This window comes from Pogona vitticeps, chromosome 5 (assembly GCF_051106095.1).
Source record: "Pogona vitticeps strain Pit_001003342236 chromosome 5, PviZW2.1, whole genome shotgun sequence".
Taxonomy (NCBI): Eukaryota; Metazoa; Chordata; class Lepidosauria; order Squamata; family Agamidae; genus Pogona; species Pogona vitticeps.
Window position 1 is genome coordinate 86,639,590 of NC_135787.1, and position 26,552 is coordinate 86,666,141.

The 26,552-nt window shown below is 41.3% G+C and overlaps 2 protein-coding genes across 18 annotated transcripts in view; one reads left to right on the top strand and one right to left on the bottom strand.

The window, feature by feature from the left end:
• The window catches only part of KCNIP4 (potassium voltage-gated channel interacting protein 4), a 522,091-nt gene extending 519,219 nt beyond the window's left edge, over positions 1-2,872 (top strand). For all 10 annotated transcript variants that reach the window (XM_073001089.2, XM_078394056.1, XM_020780441.3 and 7 more), the window contains one exon: positions 375-2,872. In XM_073001089.2, coding sequence (XP_072857190.1) covers positions 375-422 — 48 coding nt within the window. In that variant the 3' untranslated portion in view covers positions 423-2,872. The remainder of the gene's footprint in view (positions 1-374) is intronic.
• On the bottom strand, positions 2,240-23,870 carry PACRGL (parkin coregulated like). 8 transcript variants are annotated; one of them, XM_073001092.2, is made up of 10 exons: positions 23,713-23,868; positions 22,835-22,912; positions 22,521-22,672; positions 21,029-21,096; positions 17,948-18,038; positions 14,863-14,997; positions 11,539-11,646; positions 10,817-10,897; positions 8,908-8,970; positions 2,240-3,641 (listed from the first exon to the last, which is right to left on the bottom strand). In XM_073001092.2, exons 2-10 carry the CDS (start codon positions 22,884-22,886, stop codon positions 3,585-3,587), a joined length of 807 nt encoding a protein of 268 aa, XP_072857193.2. In that variant the 5' UTR covers positions 22,887-22,912; positions 23,713-23,868; the 3' UTR covers positions 2,240-3,584. The 8 variants fall into 8 exon arrangements, with proteins under 8 accessions (XP_072857193.2, XP_072857194.2, XP_078250180.1 ...); XM_073001093.2 differs by lacking the exon at positions 23,713-23,868 and adding an exon at positions 23,338-23,681; XM_078394054.1 differs by lacking the exon at positions 23,713-23,868 and adding an exon at positions 23,195-23,254.
• Positions 23,871-26,552: the final 2,682 nt, after the last annotated feature.

A 26,552-nucleotide genomic window follows, 5' to 3' on the forward strand; every position in this document is an offset into this window, starting at 1 on the left:
GGCTGACATTGATGTTGTCAACATTCAGGCTGCCCTTTGCTATGTAAAGTTTGGTGTCCTTTTTCTTGCAGGGAACATGGCCATGATATTGTGCAGCAGTAATATTGGCATTTGGAATCATGCACAAAGAAGCACAATCTCACACATTCATAAAACAGGGGTTTGTTTTGTTTTTTAAAGAACTGAATAGAAACTATAGGCAACCAACTTGCAGTAATACATTTCAGCTGCATGGTTCTGGATTACCTATTCTGTTCAATTTTTTTGATGTTATGGTTTTTAGCCTGACAGATTGCCTATATAAAATAACTGCTTTTTTACTTTCATATTTTTAATTTGTTCTTGGATAATGAGATGATGTGTTTTTCCCACAGGATGAAAACATAATGCGTTCCATGCACCTCTTTGAAAATGTGATTTAATCTCATGTCCTTCTGTCTTCAGTTCATGGACAGTATGAACAATTCTGCAACAAAAAATCCATAACCCTGTTGCCACGTTTACCATAAATCAGGATTGCTCAGCTTTACACTGAGATGTGTATAACGCAAATAAGCTTTGTTTAATTAAAGCCTTTCTGAGACTGTATTTTTCAAATAGTTGAAACAGTCTTGTTTAACAATGCTTTGTAGCTGTTCTTAAAACCTCACCTGATTCAGAGAACAATCCAAAGGATATCTGCATTATTGCCATCTCATTCTTGATAGAGGTCCAGAGAGATGGAAAAGGGCAACATGTTTCTCATTTTCATTAGCTGAACTTCTAGACCATAAAACTGTTTAGTTTCATGCTGTCATTTGTATTTACACAATTTTACATAATTCTCAGTTAAAAACTATTATAGCAAATTGCATTTGTGACACAGTCAACCCATGCACAAGCTGGGATCATCACACAACATAGATGACTATTCCTTCTTACCACCTTTTACGATGACATAACCAGATTACCTGAACAGGGGATACTTCCAGGCATATAGTCTGTCTGCTCAGTGCATCTTGATTGAAGGGACAGATGCATTTGTCAAGTAATCATTAAATACACATACACACATGTCATGGTGAAGGAATCAGGCTCCATTATATCCTACAGAAATCCTGTTGATGTAGAGAAGGATACTACCCTCTATATTCTTGTGCAGTGACCTGCATTTTTAATTCTTGATCTCCTTATTTTATAGGATATATTATTTTTATAGTACAAAGTTTGAATGAATTAACTTTTATTAGTTGCCGGTGGCAAAAAATGGTCTCTCCTCAAGACTTCCAGTTTAGTTACAATAAAGACAGAATTTAACAAAGAATGTGCAATGTCCACCAAAAGGGAATAGTAAACAGTTGACTATTACTAGCTCTTCATTTGAAGAAAAGAAAAATGAGAGTGTATTTAAATATTGCTCTCTAAGTATACATTTGGGTAGCTAAATTGTACCAGGGAGGGAGAATAGAGAAGGTTCCTGTAAGCTTCCAGTATTTCACTGTTCAGAGTATACAACAATATACTGTCATGCCCAGTGGCAAACAATTTAACATTAGCAGTATCAAAGGATTCTTTAGTTACATAGGGTAGTGGGGGAAAAACAGGCCAGAATCATATTGGTTAGTTACATTGGAATGAGTGTAAATCGTAAGACTGAATTGCCACTAGTTAACAGTTTGCCACTTGTATCTCTCAGCTTGCACCAATTCATACAACAGATGCACAAGGGATACAAAGTGGCAACTCACTGACTAGCAGCAATTCACCACTGCAATTTATACCCGTGCACTTGTTCAAACTAGAGATGGGGATATTCGTATTTGTAAACGAATATGATTATCTCCATTCCAGCTGCATCAAATGTAGGTCTGGCCCTTGCCACTGCACTGCCAGCATCCCACTTTTCCCACCAATTGCGAATGTAGCTCCTCTGCCTCTCTGCTCAGATGGCCATTCCAGGCAGGGGATGGGAGGACAAATCTCCCTGCATAGCTATTGAGTGGCCAGCCAAGCAGGCAGAAAGCAGAGCTACTTCCATAATTGGTGGGAAGAGCAAGACGCTGGTGGAGTGGACAGGTCAGTTCCGAGAGCCAGACCCACATTAGGTACAGCTGGGACGGGGATATTCTTATTCATTTACGAATGAGAATATCCCTATCTCTAGTTCCAACATAACTAAACCAAAAGATTCTAGCCAATATTCATTAGAATATTTAGTCATTTAGAAGCAATTGTGATACTAGACTTGAGGAACAGAAGCTGCTTGTCAAAAATGGTTTATTCATTAACATTGTGCACAAAGGGCAGAAAAGACAGAGTTTATTAAAGACAGTGGGTGGACAGAGGAAGGGATGAAGGAAAATATTAAAGGAGCAAATTGTAACATGTAGCTTGTCTGTATGCCAGTGACATTGCATATGCAGCAAACATAAGTCATGGAAATGACAAAGGAAAATACACCTGTGCTATGGCAGAGCAGTGAGAGGCATAAACCAGTCCACTCACTCAGCTTCTCCCTGACCTTCACTTACAGAGAAGACTGACTGTATTCAACAAAGAGCTATGTTTCCTCAACACAATCAAAGCATTACATTACCATCCAGCTGTCCAGAAGCCTACAAGTACTGGTACAAGACATATTCCACTCTTTATTGTGACATTTCTGCACAAAGGATTTGAAGAGCTCACAGATGTACAATGAATGCCGAAAACTATTTTTGCTAAACTAAAGCAAGCATCTATTCTGGTGTAGAAATGGAACGGAGAAGCATGTTCAAGGCTGCTCTGCTATCACCAGTGTAGGACTATGAGTAGTACAATACATGTACACCTAAAATTTGCTGTTTTATGTTTGTGAAAATAAATGTGCACATTTTATAATAAAATGAAAAAAGAGACTATCTGCTGTTGCTTTTTTAAATAAACCAATATTCACAATTTTTAGAAAATAAATATTTAATACTAATAGAATATGTTGAACATTTTAATTATCTTTTAATACTTTAAATATCTATTTTGTACTAGAATAATCATAGTGTTGACATTTTGTACCCTCTTACAAGAAAACACACTTCATACCTTTTCTTATCCTTTCTTATCCTAAGAGCATATAAAAATAAAAATAAATCTCCAGTGACTAAGCAGTTAGTTCCTGCTTTTTTAAAAAAGTTAATCACGGCACAATCCAGAAAAACTAAGTTTTTTCAGCTTTTCATAACTTTAATGAAAGAGCTTTTGTGACATGCTCAACTCTCCCCATGAAGCAGAAATAATAATGTTTAAAACTGTCTGGATTGTTCTCTCAGCTTCTAACATCAGATATGTTAAATATATTCCACTCCTCAATTAAAGAACATCCAAACATGGATAAGACAGTAGAAAATGTAACACAATTTCTTTTAGAGTTCCTGGTAGAAGGAATGTAACAAAGGTCATCCCAGTTGTAGTGTTTCCCATAATTACGTTGTCTTGAATACTTTTACCTTTAATACTCTTCTTTTTAAAGCGTGACCAGCTCTTATCTCCCTGAGAAATATAGAAAAATATCCTATGGAAAAAGAAGTAACACCAAACAGTTCCAATGGGGTTCTTCATCACATCTTTCTTTAGCAGGAAATTGAACAATATGTTGGAATTTTAGATTTTATAATAGCCAAGCTTTCCTGTTGATAAAGTAAGAGTTAAATGTAGTAAGTATGCTGATGCAGCAAAAGTTCTGATATAAAACAAACATATATATAATGATAAACATACAATCTGGACCATGCCCATTTGCCAAAAAAAAGCAAGGAGGGAGGGAGGAAGGAATGAAAGTAGGGGAGAAAAGATTAGTAACACCACCGTGGGACTCAACATACCTACCCTATCTGTGTGTGTGCTGCTGACCAAATGATACCACCCCAAACTCATGTACGAAGCTTGGGACTACCATTTAACTTGTGGACAGGGACTGTAATGTTCCTTTTAACTCTGCTACTTTAAGTCTGCCTCAATAAGAGCAGACTTCATATTGGGTTTTTTTAAAAAAATGAACATGTTTTTAGTAAACACAGCTTTGTTACAAGATGATACTACATAAACCATGTGTCATAGCACTGACATAAGATACATGTGGACATAATATCCAAAGTCTGCTATCTATAAAATAATAAGAGGGGGGTCTCTAAACTAAAAGAAGTTGTATTTTTTTTAAAAAAAAACAATGGAGTAAAAAGATTCAATAACCAGGTAAAAATAGAACACAAAGAGAAACTGACAGCTTAGATTTCAACCTGTCAGTTTTCTCAGTTGAGAACCATATGTCTTTACTTGTATGATGCACTCTATATCTCCCTAATGTTAAACAATTTCTGCTTTATAGACAGACAGACACTCCTTTCCCCACTCCTGCTTTGTCAATGACACTTTAGGCTGTGCACTAATGTCCACATTACTGGAACATACTTCTTGTACAACAGGTATTTTATTTATTTAATCTTCTCCCTTCCACAGCCCTCCAATATACTTCTGGGAATGAGCAAAGAAATGAATGGGGGAATAACCAATGAGTGCAATCTGCCTATTCCACTAAAGGAAGGATACTATTGCTAATATTTATTATTAGCATTTACAGGGAGTCATCAATTTGCAAGGAATATTGGCCAGAATTCTTCCAGTAATGTGCACATGTATGAACTAAACTACATAACCCACTGTGGTAAATTGTCTACACTTAATGAGGTGCCAAAAGCATTAATAGGCATGCACCTATTCCGTAATCAGGCATATGCATTATAACATGACTCATGAGATAATGCCAATTTGCTGTGATAAGTTACACAATTTAACTTAGGCACTTGTACATCACCAAACAGGCTCTGGTCAACAGAATTTATGGGCAATCATCAATGTATGGCATATGTAAGGCAACCACCATGTCTACCATAGTAGTAAGACTACATCTAAAGTTAAGTGGTTTCAAATACAGTGGTGCCTCGCTTAGCGATTGCCTCGTTAAATGATGTATTCGCTTAGCGATGAGGTTTTTGGAGCGATTTTGCGTCAAACCTACAGTTCAATGCATTCCAATGGGGGGGAAAATTCACCAAAAACTAACGAAGAGTCAGAACAAAGCCAAATTAAGTTTGCAAAGGTTTTACAAGGTGCACTAACGATCCCAAGCATTTAAAACAGTTTTTGAACATTTTAAGACACTTTAAAAATAGCGAAAACAGACCTGTCAAAACCATTGAAATGCATTGAATAGGCTTCAATGCATTCCAATGGGGGAAACACTGTTTCGCTTAGCGATCTTTCCTATGGCGATTTTCGCTTAAGGACGGTAATCCATTCCCATTGGAACGGATTATCCGGTTTTCAATGCATTCCAATGGGAAATGGTGTTTCGCTTAGCGATGTTTTCCCATAGCAATGTTTTTTTGGGAACCAATTAACATCGTTAAGCAAGGCACCACTGTAAATGTAATTAATATGATGCACTCCGTATCCTAGTAAGTTAAACCTTGATTCATTGATACAGATTCTGTCATTTCAAAACTACAATATAAATTGCTAATTATAATGTGCAGCGGGCTTCCATAGACATGAAACTATGGACAGGATTCCTGAGCCTGTTATGTGTTGCACACATATTGCAAGCTGAAGAAACTATGTGTGCAAGTCTATGAAATGGAGCTTTGTTTCCTTCTTAACAGCTGGAGTATATGGTACAATTTTTTTTTTTTAAAAAAAAAGGAAAAGCAAGTGAAAAAGAAAGGAAAAGCAAGAAAAACATATGGAAACAACACAGACAAGAGCAGAAGCGTTCACATCAGACTTCCAAGCTTTGCAAAGGAAACATAAGGACTTTGGGGCTTAGACAGTTTTCTCATCCATCCTACCAGAACTGAAGAAGAGGAACAGAAAGAGAAAGAAAAATACTCCAGGTGAACAACTCACTACAAAGGTGGTGTTTACGAGAAAGATTCATTTTTTGGGACCACGAGCCAAGATTCCTGGAAGATGGACTACTAGCAAGAGATGGCTTGCACATTACAAAGACTTGGAAGAATGTGTAGGTCACAGCATGAAAAATGTCATCAGGAGGGCTTTAAATTGAAGGGGGAGGGAAGTACAAGCACAGAAGTATAGATAGATGAAACCTATGCTTCAAACAGTTCCAATGGGGGTAAACAACATTAATAATAATAAATTAAAATGTACAAAGAAAAGCAGGTTCCAAATCACACAATCTCCAGTATCTATATACAAATGCCAGGAATACAGGAAACAAACAAGAAGAACCAAATATCATAGTTTAGGATGAAAAAAATATGACTTGATAGAAATAACTGAAACTTGGTGGGACAACTCTCAGGACTGGAATACAGCAATTGAAGGTTATAAATTGTTCAAAAAGAACAGAAACAATAGAAAGGAAGGTGGAGTTGAAGTATATGTCAAAAATACACAGGAGGAAGAGACTGGCTGTCCCACTGAGAGCATCTGAATCAATGCAATTGGGACAAAAAACAAAAGGAACATGGTAGATGGAGTCTACTGTTGACCACCCAATCAAGTAGAAGATGCAAGTGAAACTTCTGAAAAACAGATTGGAAGGATTTTAAAAGGACACAGTGTAGTATTGATGGGAGATTTCAGTTATCTGGATACAGTGGTGCCTCGCTTAACGAGTGCCCCGTTTAACGAAAAAATCGCATAGCGATGGCTTTGTTGCCATCGCTTTTGCGATCGCACAACGATCTTCTGGAAGTCCGGGAACGACCTGGGTAAGCAGCGCTGGGAGGCTTCAAGCTCCCCGGTCCACCCCCCAGCCTGTCCCCGCCGCTTAAAGCCTCCTTGCGCCGCCTACCCAGCCCGTTCTCGGACACCTAGGTGTCCGAGAACAGCCTGGGTAGGCGGCGCGGGGAGGCTACCGGCATCGGGGAAAGGCTGGGGGGTGGACCGGGGAGCTTGAAGCCTCTCCGCGTCGCCTACCCAGGTCGTTCCCGGACTTCTGGAAGTCCGGGAACGACCTGGGTAAGCAGCGCTGGGAGGCTTCAAGCTTCCCGATCCACCCCCCAGCCTGTCCCCGACGCTTAAAGCCTCCTTGCGCCGCCTACCCAGCCCGTTCTCGGACACCTAGGTGTCCGAGAACAGGCTGGGTAGGCGGCGGGGGAGGCTACCGGCATCGGAGAACAGGCTGGGGGGTGGACCGGGGAGCTTGAAGCCTCTCCGCGCCGCCTACCCAGGTCGTTCCCGGACTTCTGGAAGTCCGGGAACGACCTGAGTAAGCAGCGCTGGGAGGCTTCAAGCTTCCCGATCCACCCCCCAGCCTGTCCCCGCCGCTTAAAGCCTCCTTGCGCCGCCTACCCAGCCCGTTCTCGGACACCTAGGTGTCCGAGAACGGGCTGGGTAGGCGGCGGGGGAGGCTACCGGCATCGGAGAACAGGCTGGGGGGTGGACCGGGGAGCTTCAAGCTCCCCGATCCACCCCCCAGCCTGTCTCCGCTGCTTAAAGGGTAACCGCAGCGGCTACCCCAGCCATGGCCGGACTCTAGGGAGTCCAGCCATGGCTGAGGTAGCCGCCATGGGTCAGATTCAAGCCGCGGGGGGGAGGGAAAAAACCGGATAATCCGTTCCAGTTGGAACGGATTAACCGGTTTTCAATGCATTCCTATGGGAAATGGTGCTTCCCATAACAATGTTTTCACATAACGTTTTTTTTTCTGGAACCAATTAACATCGTTATGCGAGGCACCACTGTATATGCTGGGAGGCAAATTCTGCCAAGTATGGTCCATCCAAGAAATTCTTTGCTTATGTGGCTGATAATTTTCTGCTAATGGAGAAATAAACTATAGGACAAGTTATACTTGACTTGATTCTAACCAGTAGACAAGATTTGGTGGAGGAAGTGGCAGAAAGGGAGACTGACCATATTCAACTAGATTTCAAAGGAAACCAAAACAGAGTGTAGCCACACACATACTGTATCCTGCATTTCTAAAAAGTCAATTTTAATAAACTCAGAACAAGTTAGGTTCCATGGCAGGAGATCCTAATAAGAAAAGGAATCCAAGGAGGATGGGAGTTGCTAAAAGAGTAAATTCTAAAGGCACAGCTATAAACAATTCCAACAAGAAAAAAAGGCAGGAGAGACCAGAAAAGGCCAGTATGGCTTCACAAAAAGCTCATAGAACACCTGAAAACAAAAAAACATGTCTAGGAAATAAAAAGAAGGCCAGGCCACAAAGGAAGTAGCAAGGAATTGCATGGATGGTACGAGGAGGGCAAAAGCTGAGACTGAGCTGAGGTTAGATAGAGACACTAAAAGCAACAAAAAACATTCTTCAGGTATGTGTGCAGCAGAAGACAAAGAAAAGAAACAGTGTCTTACCTACTCAATGGAGATGAAAAAATGATAACAGATGAAAAAGAAAATTCCTATTTATTATTAGATATTATTAGATTTATTTATTATTATTAGATATTTTATCTGTCTTTTCCCAAAAATTTGTCCAGACAAATGTGACGTGGAAGTGGAGCAGTCAGGATTGAAGTTGGAGATTGATAAAGAAACAGTCAAGGAGTATCTCAGTATCCTGAACGAATTCAAATCTTGAGGGCCCAGATGAACAAGTGCCAGAGTGTCTAAGTTTATGTCTAAGTTTATGCTGAGCTTTTCCCATGTCCATGTCAGCCAACTGCAAGAGTCTGTCACAAAAATTATTTTATAATTCTTGAACATTTTAGAGTATCATGTTTCCTGAACCAGTTCAGACCAAACTACATCTTGAAATGCATCACAAGTACAGTGGTGCCTTGCTTAACGAGGATAATCCGTTCCAGCGAAATCGCTGTAGAATGAAATCTTTGTTAAGCAAAATAAAAAAGGCCATTGAAATGCATTGAAAACCCTTCAATGCATTCCAATGGGCTGAAAACTCACCGTCCAGCGAAGACCCTCCATAGGGGCAGCCATTTTCGCTCCCTGTAAAGCGAGGAATCCGTCCTAGAAAACAGCAGGGGTCCATTGTGTACACCCGACAGCCATTTTGAAACCCAGTGATCAGCTGTTTTAGATTGTCGTAATGCGAAAATCGTTTCCGGAGGCAGGGAACCGATCATCGTGAAGCGGATTTTCCCCATTTAAACCATCGTTTTGCGATCACAAAAACCTAATCGTCAAGCGATTTCCTCGTTAAATGAGGTAATTGTTAAGCGAGGCACCACTGTATTTCTTTACTGGAAAAAAATAAAGGTATGCTAAGGTGCCTATCAATGTGACACAGAAGGGCCCTTTTTAGGTCCCCTCCCTGGTGAAGACTGAGCCTTTAGAAAATATCCAGTGCCCAGAAGCCAAGTTCTTAGATCTACTCTCTCCTCTCTGCTTCATGTGGCAAGATATCACAGACCCTGTTATCAAAATTACTCAGCATTCTCCAGATGTGATCTAATTCCAATCACAAAAACATATTTTCATTTCACACATTGTGCTAAGGGTTTTCTGTGCTCAATCAAGCTAAAAAATGCTGTCAAACTACAGGTATTAAGGACTAAATAATTAACTGTTCCTGTAGTGATGTATGGAAGTGAGAGCTGGACCATAAAGAAAGCTGACCACCGAAGAATTGATGCTTTTGAATTGTGGTGCTGGAGGAGGCTCTTGATAGTCCCCTGGACTACAAGGAGAACAAACCTATCCATTCTAAAGGAAATCAACCCTGAGTCCTCACTGGAAGGACAGATCCTGAAGCTGAGGCTCCAATACTTTGGCCATGTCATGAGAAGACTCCCTGAAAAAGACCCTGATGTTGAGAAAGTGTGAAGGCAAAAAAGAGAAGGGGACGACAGAGGATGAGATGGTTGGACAGTGTCACCGAAGCTACCAACATGAATTTAACCCAACTCAGGGAGGCAGTGGAAAACAGGAGGACCTGGCGTGCTCTGGTCCATGGGGTCACGAACAGTCGGACACGACTAAACTAAACAACAAAATTAACTGTTCTAACACTTTCCTGTCTTTGTAGCCTTGATCTCCATCATCATCATCTGATAGGGAGAAGAAGAAAAACTTTAAGGGACCAGAGAGCTTGGAGAAGAGCAAAATGCATGATAAGGCTGAGAAGCACCAGAACTGGTTTTCTTTTCTTTAAGGGTAAAAACCCCTTTGAATCTTCACAAAGGTATTTTTTTATCTTGCTCCATAAATTGTTCCAACGGTTCAAATTCAACTTTTCCTGTGTTTTGGGTAAAGCTAGGCCCCGGAACAAATGAGCACCATGATGCTGGCCTGAATCTGAATTGCACAATGGTGCAGAACCTCCATCTGTGATCTTGTGCTGGCACTTGTGCCAAGTTAACCTCAAAATTGTCAGAATTTTCCAGCAGTTCCCTAAAGGGATTTGCTCATTTTATTGATTTTCTTCTATGTGCCAATTATAAAATTAATCCCATGGCTATGGATGTAATCCCAAACTTCTATCATGTTTGTATGCACTAGGGAAACAATGAAGGGGATGAGAAGAAAAGGAAAGATGTTCACACACCCCCATAAAATGACCATTTCATAGGAGATCTGAGTGCAATTAAATATTCTGCTAATCTCCCACACCATACTCAGGCTGCTTTTCAGTGCATAAAATAAACAATTTATCAGGTCAGGAAAATTAAAGGCAATTAAGTGCAATGCTGACTGGCCATATCGTAGTTACATAACACAAAGCAGAATGCCTGTGTATGTCACGGCAGAGTGCAACATATCTTGAGTGCACGAGATAGGCTTAAGCAATTATTATTAGGCAATGTGCACAAACGCTCAGTTTTATATCAGACGTAGTCCCACCAGTGCCACTTACCTTCCCACCATATAGTTCCAGCTTTTGTAAAACTTCTGTGATTTGCTCTTTGTATTTCTTGCTCATCTGTCTCTTTGAAAGCTTTCAGGAAAGTAAAATACAGAAGTTAGTTTTATGCCCATCATCTCTGAAGCCATTAACTTCCTTCGTATTAGATATATGCAGAAATGTTAACTAGTCCGTACATAAGGCCTTAATAACATTGATTCATATTCTGGGGGGCTGGAGTGATGGTAACTCCTCTCTAGTTACTCCACAAATTGTGAGCCAAGCTGTAGAGTCCCACTACAATAGCTTGAAAAGCCTGTTTGGTGATCTGCCTGAGATGGCAAAAGTGTCAAGCATCTGCAAGGACACAAAAATATTAATTACCATATTTGAAGAGGTATAATACAAGCTGCACTGGCTCCACCTAGTTCAAAAATGTCAGAACACTATCATGCCTTATCACAGATAAGGATTTACTCCTTGATCTCTAGGTGATTTACAGAATTTTTGAGTCCTAGGAAAGATGCCAGGGCAGAAAGGAATGTGTATCTCAGAGACTTCAAAGCCAAGGCAGGCTTAAAATGGGGCATATGGTTCTTCAGAAAGCCTGCATTCATGTCATATAAGGATTTGTATGAAATTCATGAAAGTATGAAATCAGGAATGATAGCTGCAGTCACACAAAGTTTGACCTTAAAGCATGAGTAACAGTTGCCCGATACTGTTGTACTCACACTTGAAAGTAGATGCTTCAGATGATCATTAAGTGAAGGGCCAATAACAGCACTCAGCTGCACCAAAGCACTCAGTCCCCTTTCAAATACTTCTCCATCTGAATGGGCCTATTGAAAATGAAACAAACAAACAAACCAACTGGCTATAAAAATGGAGAATACTCTACAAACTACATGCTCTGTAGAGTAAGTCTCTTGAGCTCATCAATAATTCTTCTTCTCCCCCTCCTCAAATGGTTCCTTTTAAAATTCTTAAGCATGCAAGTTGGTGAAGCATTTAGTTGGATGAGGATCAAAAGGAATGAGTTCAGACCCTCACTCAACCATGAAACTATTTGGGCCAGTTACACATTCTCAGTCTGACTCACTGACCAAAGTTGCTGTGAGTGTACAGTGGAAAGAAGAATAGCCACGCAGGGAACGGGAAAGACCAACTGGAGAGTAAGGAAAGTCCCTGGATATTTGACCAAAAGGGAGGCCACAAGTGTAATAAATTAAAATCCATGCTGGATATAATTTTTCTCTCATTTTAATAAAACATTATTTTAGTATTTACAGCACGAACATTTGCATACTTACCTTACATAAGTCCCAGTGTGCTGGGTTATGTATAATCCTAGTAATCCTCAGCTAAAACTGTAACACCTTGAAATCTATTTATCTGGACTACAGCGACACCATTACAGTAAAATAATAGTATTTTAAGGGGGCTATTGAAGTAACTCCATTGGTCAACAAGTATCCATGTATTTTAAATAGTTGCCAGTACGCCAGGAACTGGACAAGGAGAGTGTGTCCCTGTTGGTTCTGCTGGACCTCTCAGCGGCTTTTGATAGCATCGATTATGCTATCCTTCTGTGCCGTCTCTCTCATATGGGACTTGGAAGCTCCAGTCCTTGCTGGAGGGGAGAACTCAGAGGGTGGCCTTTCGCCTGTGGTATCCCTCAGGGTTTTGCTTTGTCTCCTATGCAATTTAACATCTACATGAAACCACTGGGAGAATTTGTCCAGAGTCTTGGGTCTCTCTCTCTCTCTCCTTTCCATCTAAATGCAAGGAAGTTGTTTCGGTTCTAAATCAGTGTTTGGTGTCAGTAATGGACTGGATAAGGGCGAATAAACTGAAACATAATCCAGACAAGACAAAGGTGCCCCTGGTTAGTCAAAAAGCAGATCAAGGAATAGGGCTGCAGCCTGTACTGGATGGGGTTACTGAAAAACACAGGTGTGCACCTCCTGGTTTAATTTCTGAGCCTGGATGCCCAGGTTTCAGCAGTGGTTAGGGGTGCTTTTGCACAGTTAAAACTAGTGTGCCAGATATGCCCGTTTCTTGAGAGGTCTGATCTGGCCATGGTGACAAATGCCCTAGTTACATCTTGGCTTGATTACTGTAATGCGCTCTATGTGGGGCTGCCTTTGGAAACTGTCTGGAAAAGCGAAAGGGTACAAAATGCTGCAGCTAAATTGCTAACTAGGGCTGGTTATGGGGAATATATAACTCCTCTGTTACAGCAGCTCCACTGGCTGTCAATCCATTTCCAGGCACAATTCAAGTTGCTGATTTTGACCTATAAAGCCCTAAACAGCTTGGGTCCAAGCTATCTAAAACAGTGATCCCCAATCCCCAGTCCCTGGCCCAGTCCCAGTCCCTGGCCTGGGCCAGACTGGGCCGCTGAGAGAGACCTCCCCTCCCGCCTGCCCCATGCGCACCCACCCCTGCGTTGCCTGTTTGCGCATGCATGCATACCCCCACAAGAGCATACTATTTGCACATGCGCCCATGCAGTCGTGTGCATGCACAAATGGTGGCGGTGGCACGGTGTTTGTGCGGGCGCGCACCCGCCCGTGCAAAAGAGAGCACTTGTTCCCACATGCGCGCGAGCGCAGCTGGTCTGCGGAATGGAAAACGTTGGGGAACACTGATCTAAAAGACCATATCTCCCTCTATGAGATGGTTCAGGTGTTATGTTCATCATGAGAGGCCTTTCTCTCAGTCCTACCACTTTCACAGATGTGTTTGATGGGGACACAAAAAGGCAAAGAGCTGTCTCTTCAATACTGAGGCAAGCTTTCCCTCAGTAACTAGCTACCTGTATGAGATTTTTAGATGAAATATTATGCCTTACTGCTTTGACATCTCTCTCTATGAACCTGCCTGGACATTAGGATCATCAGGATGGCCTTTGTCTCAGTCCCACCATCCTCAGAGGTGTGCTTGGTGGAGACACAAGGCAGAGCCTTCTCTGCTGCTGTTCCAAGACTCTGGAACTCCCAGTCATGGGAAGCTAGGCTGGCCTCGTCATTGCTGTCTGTGACGGCTGCGATGACGTCACCTGCCTATCATGGTTATGCTGGAACCCATCTGCCTATAGCAGAGCAGGAGGTGGGACTCCAGGAGGTGGAGCTGTGTATATAAGGGGGGGGGGAGTGAATGATGTGAGACAGTTTTTAGTTGAGAGTTAAGAGTTATGGAGAGTGAGAGTTGAGTTAGGGCACTGTGTTAGTTAAGGTCTGAGAGAGAGTGTGTATGAGGGGATACTTTATTATTACTGATTGCCTTTTTATTTTAGTTGATAAAGTGATTTACCATTCCTTCTGTTGTTATCAATAAAATACAAGTTTTTATTTTTTAAAATCATACATTTGTCTGAAGAGTCTTATGAAGGAGTGGTTGGTGGCAGCGTAAATAAAGTGTGAATGAGAGAGTGTCCAGTTCATTGTGACATGAAAGTGGGACGTCACACTGTCCTTCCGCAAACAGGCAAAGACTTTTCTCTTCAGGCTGTTTTAGTACTGATTTTATTTAGTTTTTAATATATGACTTGTTTAATTCTTTTTAAATATTTGTATATTTACTGTTTTAGCTTTTAAATATTATCTTTTTAATTATGTAAGCTGCCCTGGGTCCTTTTTAAGGAGAAAGGCGGGATAAAAATATTTTAAATAAATAAATAAATAGTTGCAACTTGAGTAGGCCCACTGAATTAATCAAATTTCTGGAAGAGTTGGTTCACTCCCACTAATTCAATGAGCCTAATTCTAGTTGTGACTTCCTGCTGCATTTTAACCAATAAATTATGGTAATAGTGATATAATTTAGTAACTCCTGAATAATTTACATTCTAAATTAATAAAAGCCTGCAGGAGATGGATATAGAAAGAGATACAGATAACTGATGCAACTCTGGAATACACTTTGATCTTTTGAACAAAGGTTTTCATGCAGCATTTTCTACACATTGTTCATTGTGACCATCAACAATTATAATAAAGTTGCTAAATGGTACAATAAGCTTTCTGTATAATTCCTAAATGGAAGAAACATACCAAAGCAGCTTTTAACACCGGGATAAGTCGAGGCAGCAGTGGAATGACTTTCTGAGCAGCACCTTCCACCAAGAGCAGTTCTTTAAAACCCTCCTTGGACACAAACGTGTATGGATGCCTTGTCTCTCTTAGCCCCTGTAATAGTGGTACAACATCACATTCACACATAGCAATCCCCTGCACCTTTGTCTTCAGAAACACAATTCAAAATACAAAAAGCTATAACAGGGTTTCATCACAGATTTTCAAAACACACTTATGCCATCTTGTGGTTCCATGAAAAATGCAATTCTTAAGTCAGCCTTATATACCAACACTATTCAAGTATCAAAGCATCGTTTTCTTGACTACTTTCTACATACAGAAGTATTTCCATGCTTAGACTAAAACAGTTCACAGCCAGGAACAATTACTAGGCTAAAACTGCAATAGTATTCTGTGACTGTCAAGGGAACATCATTGCCTGGTTTGCCCAACGCTAACATCTCCTTGAGAGAACTCTGTTCAGGAGCTAAGTTGTACTGTTGTCAGGAATTATGTGCATAAGTAGCTGCTAGTAGCTTCTTTCATTCGCCAGCTCTCAAGGGTTCTACTCTGCAGTGTGTGAAGGTGACCTTGAAAGAACAACACTTATGGTTTCGAACGAAACCTGGAAGCAGAGGAATTCAAAGCATGAACACTGAAAAATCAGCAATGTCCCCCACTCCCTTTATCCTTTTGTCTTGTCAGAGCTGATTTTATGAGCATGTTCAAAGGTGCTCTTTCACCCTATTGCATCTTCTCCCTCCACTTTGGAAACACAGGGAAAAAGAACACATGCTTACAAAAATTTTATATTAATGTTCACCTATTGAGGCTCAAAGTTTACATCTGGTGAGATTCAGCCTCTGTTTTTAAGCACACTTGTATATATAGAAACAAATATGAGTAAGAACACAGAGGACCTGGCAACGCAAACCACAAACAAACCAGTCTACCATACTGTTTCTTCCAAGTAATATGTTTAGCATACTCTTCTTAAGCTACATAGATCTGAGACTGGATGTGGAAATAAAGTAAATATTCAACAGGATACAGTGGTGCCTCGCACAACGATTGCTTCATAAAACGATGAATTCACACAGTGATGGGTTTTTTTGAGGAATTTCCCCCATCGTTTAACAATGTTCTCTATGGGGGAATTTCACTTAACGATGTCCCTTTTTGCTCATTTAAAAGTGTCTTAAAATGTTTGAAACCTGTTTTAAATGCTTGGATTCCATAGTGCACCTTGTGAAACATGTGCAAACTTAATTTGGTTTTGTTCTGATTCTTCAGTAATTTTTGGTGATTTTTTTTATTTTCCCCATTTAAATCAATTGAATGGACAGTTCAATGCATTTAAATAGGGAAAACAAAAAATCACCAAAAATTAAGGACGACTCAGAACAATAGCAAATTAAGTTTGCATAGGGTTCAGGAGGTGGGCTAACGATTGCAAGCATTTAAAACCTGTTCCAAACACTGTAAGACACTTAAGAATGAGCGAAAAGGGACATCGGAAAGGACTTCAAAAGCACTGAAGCCGGCTTCAATGCTTTTGAAGCTCTTCCGTTTTCGCTCATTTTTAAGGGTCTTACAATGTTTGGAACAGGTTTTAAATGCTTGCAATCGTTAGCCCACCTCCTGAACCCTATGCAAACTTAATTTGGTGTTGTTCTGAGTCGTCCTTAATTTTTGGTGATTTTCTGAATTTTCTCTCATTGGAATGCATTGGACGGAAAGTTCAATGCATTCCAATGAGAGAAAATTCAAAAAATCATCAAAAATTAAGGACGACTCAGAACAACACCAAATTAAGTTTGCATAGGGTTCAGGAGATGGGCTAACGATTGCAAGCATTTGAAACCTGTTCCAAACATTGTAAGGCACTTTTACAGGAGCGAAAAAGGACTTCGCAAAGCCATTGAAATGTATTGAGTCGGCTTCAATATATTCCAATGGAGGAAACATTGTTTCACTCAACGATGTTTCCTATGGGTTTTTTCACTTAAAGACGGCAATCTGTTCCAATTGGAACGGATTAACCGGTTTTCAATGCATTCCTATGGGAAATGGTGTTTCACAGAACGATGTTTCAAACAACGTTGATTTTTTTGGAACCAATTAACATCGTTGTGTGAGGCACCACTGTATACTGTATAGCATTTTAGATCTGAATACAGTCCTGACAGAATTATGAATGGACATTTCCAATAAAGAAAGCAGGTACAATTAGAAAATTCTTGAGTAAAGCTGACAGTAAAAATATGAGAAAAATTATGCATATTCATATATTCCATATACACAGAGCTACATGATAAGGAAGAAGGAAGGGTACTGTAACAGGCTAGAGCAGTGATGGTGAACCTTTTTGAGCCCGAGTGTCCAAACTGCAACATAAAACTGACTTATATATTTCAAAGTGCCAACACTGCAATTAAACCTGAATACTGAGTTTTTAGTTTAGAAAAAACAACTGCCCCTACACTGCAATGTTTAAATGCTTGGTTTTTTCCCCCTAGGGGCAGTATTAACAGAGAAATACTTACCAGTCCTCCAATTCCTCATTGGATTATACCAGTCCAATGCCCGCCATTGGACCCCTCCGCTGGACCACTGCACCAGCAGAGGGGAGTGCCAAAATGCACAATCAGAGGATGGGTAAGTATTTCTCAATGGCAACCCATGGCTCGTGTACCCACAGAGAGGGTTCTGAGTGCCAGCTGTGGCACATATGCCATAGGTTCACCATCACTGGGCTAGAGTATTACTGGCTTGCTATAGGCTATTTTCTTTTGAATTACATATGTTAAAAATGGGTTTCACTGATTTCCTAATTTCTTCAAAACATTTATGTAATATTCCCACATGCCTGTTAAAACTGAGACACAGTGTAAGTCACAATGTTAAAATTTATAGCTGGTTGCAGCTTCCCACAGTACTTTGAATAAAAACAGCATGGAGATTTGAATTATGGAAGGCTGATATATATGCAAACTGCATTACAAAATCATATATGAAAAAGGTAGTATCTTCTAAAAAAGTAAAGGAATTTAAAAATTACCTCTGCCAAAGTTATAAGAAGAGGATCAAACGGAAGTGTTTCAGGACTACAGTCCCAATGCAATTTGTGTTTTACAGAGCCATGAACTAACCTGAGATAAAAGAGAAAACTATAAAGCATTAGTGATAAAGTATCAAATTTTATGTCAGATACCTTTAAACCATTTTGTCACTATTAAAGCAATGTGAGTTCAAGACCTTTAATACCCTCTGAATTCTGTAGACTTTTGTACTCGCAAGACACTATTCTCCTTTGGAAGATAGTTCGAAGCCATCTCAATAAGAAACCAAGGCTGCAATTCTGGACATGTTTACTTGAAAGTAAGATCTGCTGAATTCAGTGAAATTTAGTCCTCAGTAGGCAAAATGTAGATTGTGTTATAAGAGGGTTTTCAAAAAAGGTAAACATTATTCCTTCTATGTTAAGATAATTACATCTTTAAAATACACAGAAAATAATCTTTTACCAAAAACCACTGAAGAACAGTATTACGTAGTATGTAATGATACAGAATGCTGCTTAAATATTTTATGGTTTCTACTACAATTGTGCCAAAGCCTACATAAATGCTCATCAATAATGGTGTGACCATTTTAACAAGAGATGGGGGTATTTATATATAGTGGTGCCTCGTGGGACAATTAATCTACAAGATGATTAGTTTTTGCTATCGCTGTTGCGCTTCGCAAGACGATGCTTTCCTATGGATGATTTTTGCAAGACGACGATTTTTTGCCGTTGGAACTCATTAAGTAGATTTCAATGCATTCCAATGGGGAATGCAAAGGAACAGAAACCCAGCATCCTTGCACACAAACGCAAATAAAGCTTACTTTAACTAGATGCCTGTTTAGATATTGCTTCCCCCACACTCTTGCTCCTCCTTCCTTGTTCTGCCTGCCATCCAGCTACTGCCTTTATTATTAGCCCCTTCTTGTTTTCCCGTTACTGAAACTTTCTTATTGTTAATCCCCACCCGGGTTGCCCAAGCAGAAGGGGGGGAGGGGGAATCTTCCTAGGTAATTCTCCAAGCCGCACTATTTCCGTAACAAGAAGGGATTCCCCACTCACCCCGATGGCACAAAGGAAATCCCACGTGGTCATGTGGTCCGCCCCGCTCGACTCCAAAGTAGCTGGGAGCAAGGATTTCCCCACCTCCGAGCCGATGGGAAAACCAGAAAAGCAGAGCACCTGGCAAGTAGGGAAACCCGACAATCCGAACACCCGGCCATCTGGGATTTCCCCACTTAGCATCCAACAAGGAAATCCCAGAGGCAAGAACGTTGCTTAGTCCAGAAAGGGGATTTCTGCAATCAGCCAGCCAGGGAAATCATGCTGGGGGGAAATTGTGTGTAGCCGAAGCCAGGGCGTATTGTAAACTTAACTAGGGCTTTTCCCAATTAGTCACCCGGCAAGGGAGGATCCTTCCCGGCCACGTGGCCTCCCGCTGCACGCCGGAGAGTCACGGGCGCCATTCATGCAAAGGGGAGGGATTCCCCCCCAATCAACCCGATAGGAGCTGGGGCCAGGGAGTCTCGGGCACAAACGGGGAGATGGTTCTTCACGGAGAGGGGTCAGCTCAGGCAGCGCCACCGTGCACTATTGGCTCATGGAAGGAGGGTTCCCCCCAGGCCAGTAAGGTGATGATTTCCAGCACCCAGCGCCTGCACCTCTCCCCTCAAGCGGGAAGTAGTCAGCTGAACCGCCCAAGAGGTAAGGAAACCGAAGCCGCTTTATCACCGTGGGGGAAGTCAGTGCTGACCCCCCCCCAAGCCGCTGCTCCGGTGTCAGTTCTGGTCCTGTGCCCTGCTCCTTGGTTTGCTGCCCCCTGCTTGAGCCATGTGGCGCCCAGTGCCACAGGCAAGTGCGACAAGCTCCCTCCTGTCGCTCAAACACACAAAAGAGGGTGACAACAGGGATGCTCCTCTTTAAATACGCCACACTCGTCCTCATGCCCCTCGGCTACTCTCAGGGCAGCGCCATGGGGCTGGACCCTCATTATCAACACCTGTGAGGGAGTATTTGTATGTGAATAGCCCCATTTATAATTTTAACCCAGTCTGATTGGTTTGTATGTTTTATTCATCTCTCTTCACTGCAAGACCTGCCACTGCCCATTAGCTGCTAAGGGCATGAACAAGAATTGCTGCATAAATGTTTCATGAAATTTGAAATCATACATGTTTCTACCAACACCATCATCAAAAGTATTACTGATTTCTTGTTACACTTTTTTAACGGCGTAAAGAATTAAATCAGAACAAGAGAAAATCCTTCCTGTCTGTAAAATAATCCCATCAGTGGAAACATTTGGAATTGAAAGACTCTTCCCCACCATCCCCCAAGGGCTTCTCTAAGACTAAAGGGATCCCGTCAGAGCCTAGAGAAATCTGAGAAAGGGGGATTGGAACATTTTAATTTACGAAAAGCCACTGCACCTGGTGACATCATCAGTCTTACACGATGTAAAGCTGGCATCAGGATTTCAGGCAAAGTTTGTATATTTCATTACTAAGATGCAACTCCTTGATGATGCGAGTCATTACTACCCAAATAAGACATAATATATTCACCTGACCATAACCAGATCCTGGTTAACAAAATCATGTATTCCAATGATCTGGATGTTCCCCTTTTGATTTCTTTTACTGTACTGTGGATTTTTCCTGCCTCATATATACTGTATATATTCCAAGATTCCGATTTAAGTTTGAAAACAGACATTATCTGTGCTCTGGCCATCTAAAGCCTACTGATTACTGAGGGCCTTTTTGCATTTCTGTCCAGTGATTATCAGTTTATTTGGAAAGCACAATGTGATGTTTTTTCATTGCCTTCTCAATGTCAGTGCTACAGTCAACAGTCATGGCTATCATCACAACTGCAGTGTGATAATCCACACCGAAGCCCCACTGGTACCCTCTATCTTTGGCTTTTGGTTGACACTTACATTCTTGCTGACCAAAGTCATATGATGTTTAGAGGTGATTTAGTTCTACAAGGCTCCATAGATCTCCAGGTCAAGCCTGCTTAAATAGATTCACACTGCTCACATGTGTACTATTCACTCCCAAGTGTTACCTGCAAGGAATGCCTCCTTTAGAATAAATGGCAGCAAATGCAGAAGGAGATCTCGACTGAACACTGAACTAGAATAAAAAGACAGTCACATGAGTAAAAAAAATGCTATATTCAGGTACAAATTAAATCAGGCACAAATTGTGGTAGGTTATTTAAAACTGGAATAATATTAACACAAGATGGGCACATCCCAGGCAAAATTAATCTCTCAGAAATCATCTTCTTCAACATTAAATCCTTCCCACTGAAATCAAGAGCACTCAAAGATACTTATTGTGGTATGAACTATAACCATTGTGTCATATCTTACAACATGGCATACTTAAAGTAGTGTGATAAGTTTTCTTATAGAATTTTCTTATAAAAAAAGTTGCTCAGATATATTACAGTACAAAAATATTTTATATGTAGAATGAACTGAAGAGCACAATGTATATAATCTTGAAAAAACATACCAAGCAAGGATCCTTACCTTGTAGAATATCTTATCTTACCACATACTGAAAAAATCTTTGCAAAGAAGTGTTTCTGTGTAACAAAGTGTGTACTACGCGTATTTGCAAAAACAACTCTCCAACAATACTACAATTATAGAATTATAGAAACTGGCTAAACAGCCTTTATTTTATTATGTACGTCACTACAATGTGAGGTAAGTCACATTTACCCCCAGCAAGCAAATATGTCACATGTTATCTTGAAAACCACCACGGAGAGAGCTGTGTCATTCTTTCACCCCACCTTAACTAACAGGGGGCAAACATATGAAAATTAGGCATGCAACTGTCTCCTCCACCTATCTAAAAATAGAACCCAAGTCTATCTCTGAATGGTAACAGGAGCTGCCTCTCCACAAAAGTCAAAGCAGAGGAAGGAAGTTATAAGTTATAAGAGCAGGAAGAAAGGAGGATCAAAAATCACCACCCTGAAGGCTGCAGTAATATGCAAACGCTAATTTCCCAAACTGTTAATAAAATGAACTTCCAACAATAAAGCTAACATGCATGGTATATTGGCTTAGATAAATAGGTGAATTCACATTTGCCTTCTTAAATTAACAATGTTAAGAAACACACTAGAGAGGGAATGAACCAATAATTAGAGCTAAAGAACATTAATGCAGCAGAGAACAAAACAGAGGCACTGGCTTGTGTTTCCTGACTTGTGAAATAAGCTTCAAAGGAATCTTGTAAGAACCATGAGGTGCCATACTGCTCTGCCAGCAAACAGCAAAGTTCATTCTTTAAATCAGTGGTTCTTAACCTTGGGTTACTCAGGTGTTTTTGAACTGCAACTCCCAGAAACTCCAGCCAGCACAGCTTTAAATCTTATTCTTGCTATCATTAACCAAAATCCTGGTGCAACAGGGCTTGTGCTTCTCAGCTGATCCTCCCTTTCTTTCAGCACTGTCTTCATATATAACTTGTAGAAGAAACAGGATTAAGATCAGCCCTATCACTTTCCAAGTATGTAAAGTTATAGTTCTACTTACTGGATCAATTGTTTTAGGATTAAGTCTGTCACTGGGCCTGGGTTGTGGCTTAACTACAGCATCTGGTGTGGAAGAAGCAGATGTCTTTTGTTTCTCTGTCACATTCTTCTCTTTCATTAAAGGGCCAGAAGACATCCGTTTAGCAACATCCCCTGAGATACCAAACCATAATCATAATAATTTTTAAAATCAAACAGTAGCTCATAGACAGAAGCAGCAAAAAAGATTAGTATCATTAAAGAAATGAGAAATGTTTAAATTAGGAACAAAACTTGAAAATAGCATAGCTGTCACTAAAAAGTAAAGACACATACCTGCTGCTTCCTGCCTCAAACTTGCGCCTCCGTATTTCTTCATTTGCTGCATGCCCCTTTAGGACACTTTATGTTCACCTGCAGCAGAGAAAAATTGATGCTAGTTCATTTCTCTTTGCTCTGCTTACTCTGTTAACACAAATCCTGAAAGGGTTATTCAGAGAGAATGGTTGTGACAGAGAACACATGAAAGATAGCGTATGCTGGAAGGGAAGAATATAAATAATCTATTTCTACTGGTCAACTACTATTACTATTAATATATGATCATGATTTATCAGCAATTCTAGATATAGTGCCAGGGATATTTAAGGAAACCAATACAGGTCGCATCAAGCAGAAATTCTTGTCGCTGAATACCAGTTGGTGGCCCAGAGGAGGAAGGATTGCGTTTATGCGATGCTTAAGAGGCTTCTCCCGAGCAAAAGCGGCGCAGCCTAAGAGGTTCGTTGTGCTGCAACCGCCGGGGCCGCCCGTGCTGAAGGCAGGAAACGACACCTTGCCTTTCCTGAAGGGCCGCCACACCCTTCTTTGCCATGGGTGCCGCCGCTGGAAGCAGTCGAGGCTGCGATTATTCAGCTCTGAGGCAGCAGGCCCTGGGCAGATATGGTCAGAGAGCGGTCTGTTCTCACATGGCCTCCGGCAAGCGCCAGAGGGATCAACGGGCTGGGACCACCGGCCCTTGCGCGGAGCCAGAAACAAGACAGGAGGCCCGACGAGGCTGCGACCAAGAGATGCTTCAGGCACAGGCGACGCCAGCGCAGGAAGGGTTGCTGGGAGACAAGGCTAAAAGGGCGGGCAGGACCAGGGCCCTCCTTCGCCGCGACGCGGGCATGACCTCCCCCCCACACACACACACACACTCTCTCCTCACTTACCGATTCCTTCGGCTTGGAAGGCCCCTGAGTGGCCGGCACGAGCGCTTGGGCACCGCGCAGTTCCCTTTCCGTTGCTAAGGAAGCTACGGGCGGCGATGGGGCCCAATTCCTTCCAAAGTCAGAGGCGCACGAGTGCGCGGCGGCGGCGGCGTCCGATTGGAATTCTGGGCTCCGCTCTAAGCGGATTTTTACCGAAGAGCGCCGTGGACCGTTTCGGGCTGTTTGGAGACCGCTCATTTGTCTGTCCCCTCGAACGTTGTTGTTGTTGTTGTTGTTGTTGTTTTTAATTAGCTCTCTTTTGAAAATGGGTCTGTTGTGGGTTTGTTTTGTTGCTTTATTTTGTGCATCGAGGCGGGCTTTTCAGAATAGTAAAGCACTTCAGAAACAATCAGCAAACAATTTTTTTTAACAAAAGCCGTGATAGTTAAGAATTTGCCCGCTCTGTAGCTGCTGCAGGCTCGGTGTTAATAATTAAAATAGTAATTGTGACATAAATGCCCGTGGGCCAGTGCATTGGGGGGACTACCGGTTCAGTTCTGACCTCAGAGTTTCAGATGTTGGCCTTGAATTCAGTTGACGTTCTTGCTAGATCAGTCCATTGCAGCTCAAGCGTGCCCAGATGTGCGCTTGCTCAGTTAAAACTGATGCACCGCCTGTGCCTGTTCCATGGATTGACCATGGTGACACATGCCTTTGTTCCATTCCACTTGCTAGTTGCTCTATATGGGGCTGGTTTTGAAGATGCTATGGAAACCAGCTACAGTTCAAAATGCTGTAACCAGGCTGCTGACCAGAGTGTTTTATAGGGTACATACAACACCCCTGTAACAGCAGGTTGATTTCCAGGGCCATAAGGCACAGTATGATACTTTTCTTAAGATTTTTCCCTTCTGTGAGTCCCACTATAACAGGATGCTTTAGAGCTAGGAAAAATGGTACAGTACGAATCCTACATTTAACACAACATTGTTGATTGTCAAGTATTACTCAAAAAATTGTATAATAAAACCGAGGCTTATAAGCTGCCTGAAATAAGCTGCCCTGGGCCCTTTTCAAGGAGAAAGGTGGGAATAAATAAATAAATAATACATGCTTTCGAACTGCTAGGTTGGCAGTAGCTAGGACAATCAATGGGAGCTCACTCCATCGCGTGGATTCAAACTGTTGATCTTGCAACCCAGAGGCTTTTGCGGTTTAACCTGCAGCACCACTGTGACGTCCACCCCATGCCCTGTTTATTTCCCACAACCCACAGGTTGGTGGTGACATTCTTTCGCTGCCACCAGTGGATTTCTTTTATCCACAAAGTAAATTATTTTACTCAAACACTGGCTGCCAACAATTGAAAGTTTTTATCAAACTACAGAAGTTCTTTATTTATTTATTCAAAATCACAATCCTTGAAATGTTATCTTTTGTTTACTTATTTGCAATTTAACCAGCTTAGGTATTTACAGTGGTGCCTCGTTTGACAAGCATAATCCATTCCAGCTAAATCGCTGTAGAGCAAAATCATCGTCAAGCGAGGAAAAAAACCCATTGAACCGCATTGAAATCCAGTTCAATGCGTTCCAATGGGTGAAATACGTCAGCGTCTAGCAAAGATCGTCTATAGGGTGGCCATTTTCTGATCCCTGTTAAGCAAAAAATTCATCCTAAAAACAGCGGAGAGCCATTTTGCACAGTGGGCGGCCATTTTGAAACCCGCCGATCAGCTGTTTTTAGATTGTTGTAATGCGAAGAATCGGTTTCCGAAGCAGGGAACCAATCATTGTCACACGAAAATCGCCCTTTGAAACATCGTTTTGCGATCGCAATAGTGATTGAAAAAACATCGTCGTGAAGCGATTTTGTCGTTTAACGAGGTAATCGTAAAGCGGGGCTCCACGGTACTTGTTACAACTCTCACTTCTTACTTTGACTATCTAGCTCTTTCTGCAAATCTCTTTATCTCATTTCTTTCCCTCTAGAGAACTGATTCTCCCTCACTGACTCCTCTGACTAACTCCCAAGACTCTGCCTCCGCCCATCCTGTCCTTCCATTGGCTCATGCAAATGAGGTTCTGATGTGATTGACAGGAGTTACGTGGACATTTGCCACAGCCACCTTTTTGCAGTTTAACCCACAGCAACACAGATAGGTGGTGGCAAATAGTAAAAGTGTCTTCAATGCTGCCTTCGCCAGTTATGGAAATAGTTCTAACTGAGCACACCAGAATTGTTCCAAGTCCAGTTTTTCAAATTCAATTTGAATATGTGCATTGGCCTTCAATAAGCTAGCTTTTTATTAAATTATTGTTGTCTATAGAATTAAGATAAAAAAGTGGATCGAGTATCCATCTCTGCTCTTTGCCAATACCTCTTGTGGAAAAATATCCACGGAAATATGCACTCAGTTGTTGCAAATGTATTGCAAGTTCAGGTAAAATTGTGATTTTCTCGTTTTCCAGAACGGTTTAATTATGCCAGGGAAAGTTTGCGAAATTACCATTTTCAACTCAACATACCTAAACTTTTTCGATTAAAGCAGGTAATTTTACAGTAGCTATTATTATGATCTTACCATATCGTTGCATTGTTATATTTAATTCATTCAGGTGAGTGAATGCATCTGCTATGTAGGCCAGCTGAAGTATTGCATCTCTTCTTTCAAAGTCTTTCACTAAATTATGATTTTGATTAGTAAGAAAGAATAATTTCCTCACACATTTCAGAAACCCTGCTTGGCATACCTTGGAGAGCCGCCTTATGTCAGTGTGATAAAGAAGCACAGTATGGCCAGCACCGATTTCTTCTAATAAAGCATGAAAAATACGATGATTAATCGCCAGTTCTCAGAT